Raw genomic sequence first — 12,040 nt, 5'->3', positions numbered from 1 at the left:
TAGTATGGGATAAATGCCGTCGTGGATGACTCACCACTGTTGACGTTACTGTTGGTCGCCACATTGTCGCGTGCCTGTAGGTCACACCTGTCAAGGATGTCGATGGGATAGCCACACCTCGCAAGGTCCACTTTGACCCTGGTGATCTCTGTGCGTCTTTCACCTGCAGAGCTAGAGTGTGTCCAGGCGCGAGTTAGCAAGGTTTGGGCAGTGGTGAGGAGGTAACCCCGTGTGTGTGCTGACCGGAAGTTGGTAAATTGGCCAGCACACACAGGTTTACGATAAACTGTCATCTTCAAGCATGTGTCTTCGCGCCGGACGAGGGTATCTAGCTATGGTATTGTGTTGTTCGACTCCAGCTCAATCGTGAATTTTGTGAAGGGCGATAGTGAGTTGAGGTGGGTTAGGATTCGCTGACCTGAGTCTCTAGGGATAACTACGAACACATTGTCTACATAGCGACACCAAAAGGCAATGTGATCTGGTGCGTGTGTAAACGCACGTCCCTCTAACTCCTCCATCACGATGTTTGCCGTGACCGAACTGACAGGGGAACCCATGGCTGTGCCATGCACCTGCTGGTAAATTGAGTCGCTAAACATGATTGCACCCCCTGTTAAGCACAGTCTGAGGGCGGTGGAAATGTCATCAGGTGTCAGTCTGGTTCTGTCGCTAAGGGTTTCATCATTGTCCAAGAGTTGTTTTGCACAAGAGATGGCAAGTTCCACTGGGATGGAGGTAAAGAGTGATATTACATCGAACGATGCCATGACTTGATCTTGTGAGATGGATATAGTGCGGATCCTTTCTATGAACTCAATACTGTTGGAGACGGTGTAGGTGGTCTTGCCAACTAGAGGAGAAAGAAGCCTCGAGAGAAGCCCTTTGCACGGGGTCACCTCCTCACCACTGCCCGAACCTTGCTAACTCGTGCCTGGACACACTCTAGCTCTGCAGGTGAAAGATGCACAGAGATCACCAGGGTCAAAGTGGACCTTGCGAGGTGTGGCTATCCCATCGACATCCTTGACAGGTGTGACCTACAGGCACGCGACAACGTGGCGACCAACAGTAACGTCAACAGTGGTGGGTCATCCACGAGGGCATTTATCCCATACTACCCCAACCTGTCACAACAGATCGGTAGAATCCTAAAATCACATGGGATAAAGTGCATCCAACTCCCAGGCAAGAAACTGCGTTCTCTCATTTCCAACGTGAAAACACCTATCCCCACCCTTCTGCAGAGTGGTTTGGTCTATCGCATCTCTTGCCGTGACTGCACTAGCTGCTACTTTGGAGAGACTGGACGTCGGCTCGAGAAACGTCTCTCAGAACATAAAAGAGCGATCTGTTTGGCAGATGTGGAACACTCAGCTATTGCCGAGCATGTCTGGACAACCCACCACGACATTGACCCGCACCGTGATGTCGTGGTTGTGGACAGGTCCCACCATTTCCTACGGCGCACCTGGTTGGAATCATTAAACATAAAATGCTCGGATACCTCTTTGAACAGGAACAGTGGTTGTCAAGTTAACCTCATCACAGAAGCAATAATTCTGTCCATAGACAAACGCTGGCCACGTCACCACCATACGTCACAGCCACAAACTTCAACCTCAAACAATTAGCCACGTGCCTCACGCACCAACTTGGCAGTGCACATCTCCATTCTAACTGTCATTTAATATATATTTTCTGTTTAACTGAAGAAGGCTGTCTACTCAGCCGAAAGCTCTTTGTATATTAACCGTTCTTTGTATGTATGTTCTAGTATTAAACCGCTCTGAGGAATTATAATTTTTCATTTCAATAGTATGAATCTGGAGCGCATAGGCCTCTTTCACCATATTGTAGAATTGCTGCAAATACCTGGTTTAAAATATAGCAATTATACAAACAGTTTTTTTTTTTTTTTTTGGTAGAATGTTGTTTATGTTGGATTAATTTTAATGATGTTTATCTTTTAATTTCTAATTAATTTAAATGTAAGTAGTACTATTTAATCATATAGACTTTTCTAAGCATATATAATAATAATATATATTTTTGCAGGGCTCTTCTCAATGAAAAATGATCCTAGAACATATTTTCAATAGCCAATACACTGTGTAATTGATCAGAATGAAAAGAAATTTATAAATGAATTATTAAGTAGGTGCAGTGATGTGCCTGCTCACATCTGTAATCCTATTACTTGGAGCTAAAATAGACATTTATAAAACTACCATTGGACTAACAGTCATGTATAGTGCAGAAACATGAAAATAAGATTCTTTGAAAATAGTTTTTTTAGAAAAATATTCTTATTCTGATAGACATCAGAATAAGACCTGGGGAACACCCAGAAGAAGGTAGCAAGACCTCAAGATGGACTTGAACAGATTAGTAATTCCAGACTGGAAAGAAAAGACATTGGATACATATTTACAGAGGGAGGTGGTGCATATAGCCTAAGGGCCTTTTTGAGAGTTATGTACAGCTAAAGACAAAGATTAAGTTGTAAATAATTTCCCAGAACCTGATCTGTTAGGTAGTTTTTTGGTCAAAGTGTAGTTTATATATTTTAAGAGTTATTTTATTTATTTGTTATTTTAACTTTTGAACAATAGTGTACTTTGATTTAATTTGTTGGAAAGATTGATTACTCTTCGAACATTGCTATTTGTTATTAAGAATTTTTATTCACTAAAAAAGTTCTCTTGCCATATTAATAGCAATAAAACATTAATAATGAAATTAAATGTCATTACATAGTTCTTAACATTTCAACAGCGTTGTAGAAGGTGTGATATGTTTTTTCTCCGTTTGGTCGATATTGGGGCTTGCAGGCTTCCATACCTATCTTACAACTTCCAATCAGACTACTAATGAAGACGTAAGCAAGCTGTTTCATTTTATTTTTATGTTAATTTTAGAAGTATTGCATGTGGATTACAAAATGTTAAAATTACAGTTATCATCAAAGCAAAATAGATATTCATAAAATTGCAGTATTAATAAATACCCACACTGCCCAAAAAAATATGAACTTTTGTATTAAGAGAGTCACAGACAGAAGAAATGCAACTAGATACAAAGAAAACTGCAATGTGGAGTGATGTGTTGCCTCATTGAGTATGAAGATTGCACAGGCTATTCGACTGCAGTAATCTGAATCCAGAATGGGGGATGATCTTTCAGACTTTAAAAAAGGTCTTATCATGGGTGCACGTTCAGCTGTAGCCATGATCCAGTCCAAGAAACGAAAGAGAGACATAGCTGGTTTCTCAAAAGCATCCATCTCAAAGGCTTTTAATGGCTTTAAGGAAAGTGGCTCTTTCACATCTCAAAGGTGTAAATGTGGCAGAAAAAAATACTTCAAGAGCAAAACCATTGTACTCTAAAGAGGATTATATGGAAAAACAGGACATCCAGTGTGCAATATATAACATCTAAATTCAACGAAGCCCAGAACTACCCTGTTTCAACTTCTACCATGCACAGGGAATTGAAGAAATTGGATATTGGCAATCAGCTGCTTATTTTGAAGCCAATTTTTTTTAGAGAAAAACAGAAAAATCCCCTTGAGGTTGAGAACTTGTGATTGAACAATGGAAGAAAGTCTTGGTCAGACGGGTCGTGATACCCTGTTTTGCACTGATAGTAGGCAGAGAGTGGGTGATAGCCTCATGAAGTGATGGGCCCTGCTTGCCTTAAGACAACCCAATCATCTGGAGGTAGTATCATTGTATGGTGAATGCTTTCTTGTAGCGGACTGGGTCTGTTGATATCGGTGGAGGGTTGAGTGTCATCCAGAGAGTATCTGAATTTTATATCAGATCGTACTGCACCTTGCAATGTTACACTTTTATCCTGAAGATGATGGCCACTTTATGGATCACAGTGCAGCAGCACCTCATGCAAGAATGATTCAGAGAACATGACACGGATTTCCACCATGTTCCCTAGCTCCTACATTCACTTGATCTCAATCCTATTGAGAATGTGAGATATTCTGCAGAGAGCTATTTGGCAATGAAGTCCACTTCCTTCAACTTTGTCACAGCTACGTGATATTTTGCTGAAAGAATGGTTACAATTAGACCAAAATGGACTAAAATACTTTATAGAATCTTTTTTTTTTTTTTTTTGATTTGGTAGTTGTTGGCGCATCGGCTTCTGTGGCCATATTGCACCTCCAAAGGTTTTTGCAGTACAGTGATCCAAGCCCGAGGCGGGAATCGAACCCGCGACCTTTGGGTTGCCGGGCAGGTACTTTACCCACTCGGCTAGCCCGGTCGGCTTTATAGAATCCTTGCTGTTATTCAAAACAAAGGCAGCCTGATTCAGTGCTGAATAAAGGTTCATATTTTTTCAGTGTAAGTATGTAAATATTTTAATTGAATATGATATCCTCACATTCTGAAATCTAGTACATTTCTGAAATATAATAAAACCTTGATTTAACAGACTATACCTACATGGACAGTCGGATTTTGTGGACAGAGTAGGTCCTATCTGCTAAATTTGATTGTCCATTAAGGTCAAAAAGAATACATATTTTCTGAAGTTTCTAAATCATAGATAGCATTATAACATGTTTTTTGAGAAAAAAAATACCCTATTTTGCTGAACTTAACAGTTGTGTAGTGTAGAAGAGGTGACCATTCTGTAGAGTACAGCTTCAAAATTTTGCCATTTTTTATAGTTTTAGTGGAAACTCTGTGACTATACAATATGGCAAAATACTGGGAACTGACTGGAGCATACTGGGAGTCTGAAAGAGTTGACTACCTTTTCAAGAGGTTCAGATGATACCTTATTAATGGGGTGCCTTCATAGCCATGTGGGCAGGAGCAGCAGTGCATAGCACATGCTTCTTGATTAGACTGGGGTTCGAGCCCTTGACCACCAAATACGGAGGATGCGGAAAGGTCAGGGAATGACCGCCTCGTATCCCCGGAGCAATATGGCCTTAGTTGCTAATGCTCCTAAAAATCAAATAACAACCTTATTAATGTCTGACATGCCCAGCATGCTTGTGGAAGGCGATGAGGAAAATTGTGGTGCCCTTTACTCCCTGTGATGTGAATCTTGAAAAGGGTGTAGGACATACAAATTTGGTTTTGACTACAGTTTCTTCCTAACAGCAAGAGCTATAGACACAACTTAAGTATAACAGTTAATAACAAGTTACTTCATTGATCATAAAAAAAGAACAAAGCTTCATACTGTATTTTGGTTTTACTGTATTGATAAACAAAAGCAAGGCCAGCCTCTTTATTAACTCTGATTTAAGTTTTCTTTATTGTAAATTAAAATGTTTGAACTGCCTCATTCGGATAAATACCATCAGGCTGTGGCAGTCTTGTCTTTGAGGCCCATATAAATGAAAAACCTGCTTCAGTGGATTGTCTGTTACTTTCAAAGCTGTTAAATTGAGTTTTTACTGTATAGGTTAATTCAAAAGTAGTTTCATAACTTTGCAGACTGTAACTTTATATTTTGAACTTAGTAAGATATAAAAAGTACTGAATTAAAGCAGTGGGCTCTAAGTTTTTATTAGTGACCAGTAGTTAAGAGTTTTATCAAAAGTTTACATGTTTATAAGGTAAAAATGCAATTAGTGCATTTTTATTTTTGAACAGTCAAAGTTTGCAATCAAAATTCAACCAAGTTTTCACACAAACAACATGGAGATTAACTTCCCATTAGACATTCCGTTTATGACTAGTACAGGGATTTTGTCATCGTGTTTATAAAAAATATGATTTCTACTTTATTTTAGTATTAGTAAAAGCAAAATGATGCAAGGAAGCCTAGCTAAAGCTTATTTAGCATTAACATTAAAAAAAAAACAAAAGGCTTAGTTTCATTTGGTTAATGTAATTTAAATTATGCTATCTAGTTTTGTGTTATCTGCAATGGAATAAAGATATTCCCATTATTTATTTTATTTAATCCTTTCAAAGTTCTTATACCTCAGGCAGTCCTCATGAGACATGGTGTAGAGACTGCAAAATTTGTGGGTGTTCACATACACGAAAATTACTTTATATTATCCAAAAGTCTGTTGTATCTAGTTGGTGTACAAGTCACTATGGCTGATAGTACAAATGAGTCCTGGATTTGGTCAGTTTTCATTTACTATTTTTTTTTTTTTTATATATATAACTGAACTTGTTGCTCTTCACAGCACTTTATTCACGTTCTTCAGGAAGAATGCTTTGCATTTTTCTTGATATTTTATCTTTTCTCTTTAATTTCCTGGGTTCCTTCCACAGTGTCCTGAATTTCCTGTCTTTATAGACATTCTCCGCACATACTTCTTTTGCAACTTCCACTAAAGTCAAGTTATCAAGAATGCCATTTAACTTTTGAACAAGCTTTCTGTATTTAATGGTTGCTGGCAGATCTGAAAGCCTTGATTTTTGTCTATTTTAACACTTTCATGTAAATCTGTGTATTTTTTGTGTTTGGCACTAATTACCATATTTAATTTTCTTTTTTATTTTTTTCGGTTATGCTCCCTCCATGTAAATGGAAAATTTAAGAGTGCATGGCTTGTGCTAGCACAAGCCATGCACTCTTAAATTTTTCTCTAATAATAATTTTAAGCATTATCATTAGGTTTACCTTTCTCTCCAAATTTTCCAAAAATGTCTATGTAGATGTAATTAATTGATTCTTAATTCTACTATTTAAATCTTCAGCTACATAATATCCTTTCTTTGTCATTAGTTTCTACTGCTCTCTCTAAGATATTAAAGAACTCTTCTTTAATATCTTAGAGAGAGCACAAAGATATTAAACAAAAATATTTCATCACCAACAAAGTATTTTTGGGCACAAAGTATGCACAAAAATATTTCATCACCAACTTTCCTTAAAGTTTTAAAGATGGATAATTCCACCAAAATTCTGGTGGATAATTCTTTCCAGCCAGTTAAACTTTCTTCGAAACTTGTTCTAAAAATTTAAATTATTGCTACACCTTTTGCATTTTATCAGAATAAATCCATATATAATTATTGTTTAGCTGCCACTTCCCTGTATTTATCTTTTCAATTTCTGTGGTGCTTGCTGTTCTGATATCATATCTTCTTGGTTTTACTAATTCCAGTTTCTTTGTCTTTTTAGCTTCTAATGCTGATAGCACCTGTTTGTTTAATAATTTGAAATCTCAAATTATTTTTATTTTTAAAGATTAATAGAAAGTTTTAAATTAATTTTAAATAAAGCTAGTCATCTTAAAATTTGATGATTAAGCACATTGATGTACTTTGTACATCAAAACACAGAGAATGAGAGCTGGTTCCTTACTCCCATACACATATATATGTATATAATTTTAGTTCCTCTAGTTATGTATAGATCTACATTATTAATTATGGTGTGCGTGTGTGTGAATAATGCAGATTGAAAAGTCAAAACTATACTAGAGGAATGCTAAAATTCATAGGTGATTGTTCTAATAGAAATAAGTTTTATTTTTTTGTGTAACAAATAAAGCAATATGCCAGCTTGACAGTGTTGTCAAAATTTTCATAATTTTCCTTGAAACAGAAGTTATTAAAAGTGGTCTGATCACCCATTTCACCTTTATAACCTGCTTTGTAAATTAGAGAGACATTTTTACAACTTCACCTGAATCCTGGGATGCTCTCATTATAATAGATATGGGTTTCACAATTTGGTCTTCTGCTAGTGCTTTTAATATTATTGAATCCTTGCACGTCACTTTTTGTTTGAGTGAATTAATGAATTAAAAAGTCTGAAAAGCAAGAAATCACACATTTACATTGTATAGCTGATGTGCAGCAGTCCCAAAGTGAATACATTGTGCTCACAGTCATGTGAAGATTTATGGTCCATTTTTCTTCATGGAAATAGCCATCATTGGGGTTCTGTATCCTGATGTGCTAGAAATTTTTTTTTTTTTTTTTTTTTTAATACCATAGACTATTGAAGACAACTTAGATTGTCAGTCCACTTACCAACAAGGTGCCGTGCCCCCTCTCTGTTTGTGTCCATGAATTTCTGGATACCGATTTTTTTCAAATCTCTGGGTAGGGTTAGGTGGTCAGGTTCTGTAGCTGTGCAATCCTAGCACCTCACACTGTTTGGATTTTTTTCCCTCTTGAGGATCAGGTTTATTGGCCATCATCACTACCAGAAAAAAATTCTATGGATTGGAGAACATACACACATTTGCTGATCATTAAGAACATGACATGTTAGAGAGTGATGTGGTAGGACAGCGACTCTCATCGGGTATATGCTGCATAACTGTATTCATGTAGAAATGTTAGTCACCAGTAAAAATTCCAGTAAAATGACTTTCATTCAAGTATGTAGTATGTTTTACTAAGTTCAAAATACATAAACCTAATGTTAAATTGCCCTGTATTACAGAATTAAGTTCTATTAGCCATTGTGCAAAATGTTTACCTTAGTAATTGCATTGCGTGAAAGGCAACAAAATCAGTCCTAAATAGACTGATTCTCCTTCCTTTCTTGGTTAATAATATTATAAACACTATAAAATTAAAATACGATTGAATATTCTAGTTATTTTATTTTTTTTTAACTTGTAATCTAAATGGTTGCATTGGGTAGCTGGTTTTCACACCTGGTAGCTAGAAGCATTTGATTGTATAATTCAGAAGCTTATGTGAATGCATAATTTGCTACCATTATAATTTTAATATTTGAACTTTACATTGATATTTTATTCTGTATAATACTTATAGATTAAAGGATCTTTCTCAGCAAAACGAGGACAAGATGTTTCTAATCCATATAGCCAAGGTTCTATCTGTAAAAATTGTTTCATAGTGTTATGTGGCCCTACTCCCCCAAGGTAAAAAAAAAAAATTGTCTGTGAAAAATTATTTACAATTAACTTATCAGTATTCAGTTTTCTTCTTTCCCATTTCCCTCTAATGGTACTTCTAGTTATAACAATTTCTTCTGTAATAGTATTTGCCATATAGTGCAAGGAAGCCGCAAGCTTTTTGCTACACTGGCAAAAAAAAAAAAAAAAAAAAAAAATGATAAGAAAATGAAAATTATAAATTCAAAGGTCAACTATCCAGTTGACCTTTGAATCCTACAATCTATCTAAACCTCAACCCCTGTAATTTGAATTTATGATCCCTACTTCTGAAATTCTTTATAACAGTGAAAATTCTGCCTTCATTCATTTTACTAATCCTTCTCAGAGCCTTATAAACCCCAATCAGGTCACCTCTGAGGTGCCTGGTTGCCAAGCTCTGTAGCCCACATAATTGGAGCCTTTCCTCATATAGTCCTTTTGCCGATCTCACCATCAGAGTTGCCCATTTTTGGACCCTTTTAAGAAGCTCACTGTCTTTTTTTCAGATGAGGTCTCCATACTTGTATTCCAAATGTGGTCTTACAATAGCCTTATACAGTGGGATTAATGACCTCCCTGTCTCTACAGGATAATGTTCAATAAATCACTGACAGATCACCATTTGCTTTCCCGGCTCCCTGCTACACTGTTCAAAAAACTTCATATCTGCCTGTATTGTAACTCCCAGATCCCTTTCCTCCTCCACTGTTTTTAATTCAACCCCACCAAGTGTATAATTTATTTATGGGTTTCTGTTCCCCAAGTGTTAAGACCTTGCATTTAGCAATATTAAAACATAACTATCACTTCTCTGACAATCTTTGAAGTCTGTTCAAGTCATTCTGAAGGAGTGCTGCTTGGCACTGACCATTAATGACTCTGTCAATCTTTGTCATCTGCGAATTTTGACATTGTGCCTTCTATCCCTTTGTCGATCTCATTTATGAAAATGAGAAACAGTGGTCCAGGAACAGGTCCTTGAAGGACCCCACTCCCGGCATTACACCAATCTGAAGAATATTCATTAATCATAATCTTCTGCCTACAGCCACCCAGCAATCTACCTTAGAATCTTACCAGTAATCCCAACCTGTTCAAAGCTATACAGTAATTTCTCATTAGGTACAGAGTCAAATGGCTCCTCCGTATCCAGGTGGGCAGGAGCAGCAGTGCGTAGCACACGCTTCTTGATTAGACGGGCGCCTCCGTAGCCAGGTGGGCAGGAGCAGCAGTGAATAGCACACGCTTCTTGATTAGACTGGTGTTCGAGCCCGTGACCACGAAATACGGAGGATGCGGAAAGGTCAGGGAATGACCACCGCATATCCCCGGAGCAATATGGCCTTAGTTGCTAATGCTCCTAAAAATCAAATAACAACAACAGAGTCAAATGCTTTGCCAAAATCCAAATAAACTATGTTTAAATTGTTCCCTAAATCCAGCTCATAAGTAACTGTGTCAAAATAGCCTACTAAGTTAGTTAAATATAATTTTCTCTTAACAAAGCCATGTTGTGTGTCCTTTAGGATGTCATATCTATCTGAATGTCCCTGGATTGCACTCTTAATCATTGCCTCTAGGATTTTTCCTACCACTGAATTTTTAACAATCAGTCTGTAGTTACCAACTTCACCCAGGATCATTTATGTATTGGCGATACATTTTCACTTCTCCAATCCAAAGGAATCTCCCCTGAGTCTAACGTCCTCATAATTAACCTCAATGGTTCAGTACACTCCCTTGTGCTCTCCCTCAAAATTAGCTATCAACTCCGGATTTCTTGCTTACCTTTATGCTCAGAAGTTTTTCTAATAAACAATTGTCTGTAATTACGGTATCACTAATTTCATATGGCTCAGCCTCACTTGCACCTCTTCTCAGCATGAAAGGTCTTTTGTCAGTGGGCGTCTCCGTAGCCAGGTGGGAAGGAGCAGCAGTGCGTAGCACACGCTTCTTGATTAGACCCGGGTTCGAGCCTGTCACCACCAAATACGGAGGATGCGGAAAGGTCAGGGAATGACCACCGTATATTCCGGAGCAATATCGCCTTAGTTGCTAATGCTTCAAAAAAAAAAAAAAAAACAAACTTTTGTCAGTAAAGACTGATGCAAAGTACTTATTCAATTCGTGTGCAACACCAGCTGGGTTATCTAAGACTCTCCCACACCCAGTGCACAAGGATCTGATCTGATTAGCTTTCAAATCTGGCAATTAAAAAAGAAATAAATATTGCCAGATTTAAGGAAAACTTAAAAAAAAAAAAAAAAAAAAAGTAATACAGCTAATAAATATTATACAGTTGCGATTAAACTGAATGGCTAATTTTAAAGAACATAAACCTATAAAGTTATAATCTTAGTAATTAATTGATAAAGAGATAGCTATATTTACTTTTCTTTCATTTCTATTAATCATAGAAATTGGGGAAAAAAAAGTAAAAAGTTTAATCTAATAAAAAAAAATTGAACATGCCTGAAATATAATGCACATGTACATTAACTAACTTTTTGATTATTACAGTTGAACCTCCCAAATTCAGCAACATTGTGGTCTGATTCATGCTGGATCTTGGAATTTTCTGGATTTTGGGTTGTAATGTCATAGTTAAAAAAAAAAAAAAAAAAAAAAAAAAGATACTGTAACCATATCATATATACATCAAGCTGAACACATCTAATGCTTGATTTACTAATCATGAGATCTAGAAACTGAGTAATCCATCACAAATTATCAGTCAAATTTTGTTTAAAAACCAGTAAACAGTCCCATTGCTTTCTGACAAACATTGATGTGGTTGGAATATGATAGAAACTTTCATGGCTCATCTCAGTGAAATCTTCAGCTGCACAATCAAGCCCTGATGTACTTGGGCAAATGGTCAATTCCAGAACTAAATTTTCTGAATCTTGGGTGATTTGCTGTATTCACCCATTTTTTAAGTAATCTTAAGTAATACCTTGAGAATAGGTAATATGGGATAATGATTTCCACATTTTAAGTTAGCTGTACTATAATTTTTATCATTATAATTTATTTTATTTATTTATTTATTATTATTTTTTTTTTGTGTCATGGCAGATATGAATGTCTCTTCATAATTCAAGTGTGTAATCTTCTAGTTGCAGAGCTGTGTCTCTTTTCTTTTTCTCTCAATTTTCACTTACCACAAGCGCCTTA

At 36.6% G+C, this 12,040-nt stretch overlaps 1 protein-coding gene across 1 annotated transcript in view; it reads left to right on the top strand.

The window, feature by feature from the left end:
- The window catches only part of app (Palmitoyltransferase app), a 73,922-nt gene that overhangs the window by 42,616 nt on the left and 19,266 nt on the right, over positions 1 to 12,040 (top strand). The window contains exons 6-7 of the mRNA XM_090378551.1: positions 2,779 to 2,881; positions 8,739 to 8,848. Coding sequence (XP_090234677.1) covers positions 2,779 to 2,881; positions 8,739 to 8,848 — 213 coding nt within the window. The remainder of the gene's footprint in view (positions 1 to 2,778; positions 2,882 to 8,738; positions 8,849 to 12,040) is intronic.

The sequence above is a fragment of the Mastigoproctus giganteus genome, chromosome 7, assembly GCF_048544385.1.
Source record: "Mastigoproctus giganteus isolate SK-2022 chromosome 7, ASM4854438v1, whole genome shotgun sequence".
Taxonomy (NCBI): Eukaryota; Metazoa; Arthropoda; class Arachnida; order Uropygi; family Thelyphonidae; genus Mastigoproctus; species Mastigoproctus giganteus.
This window is presented reverse-complemented; position numbering and strand designations above follow the sequence as displayed.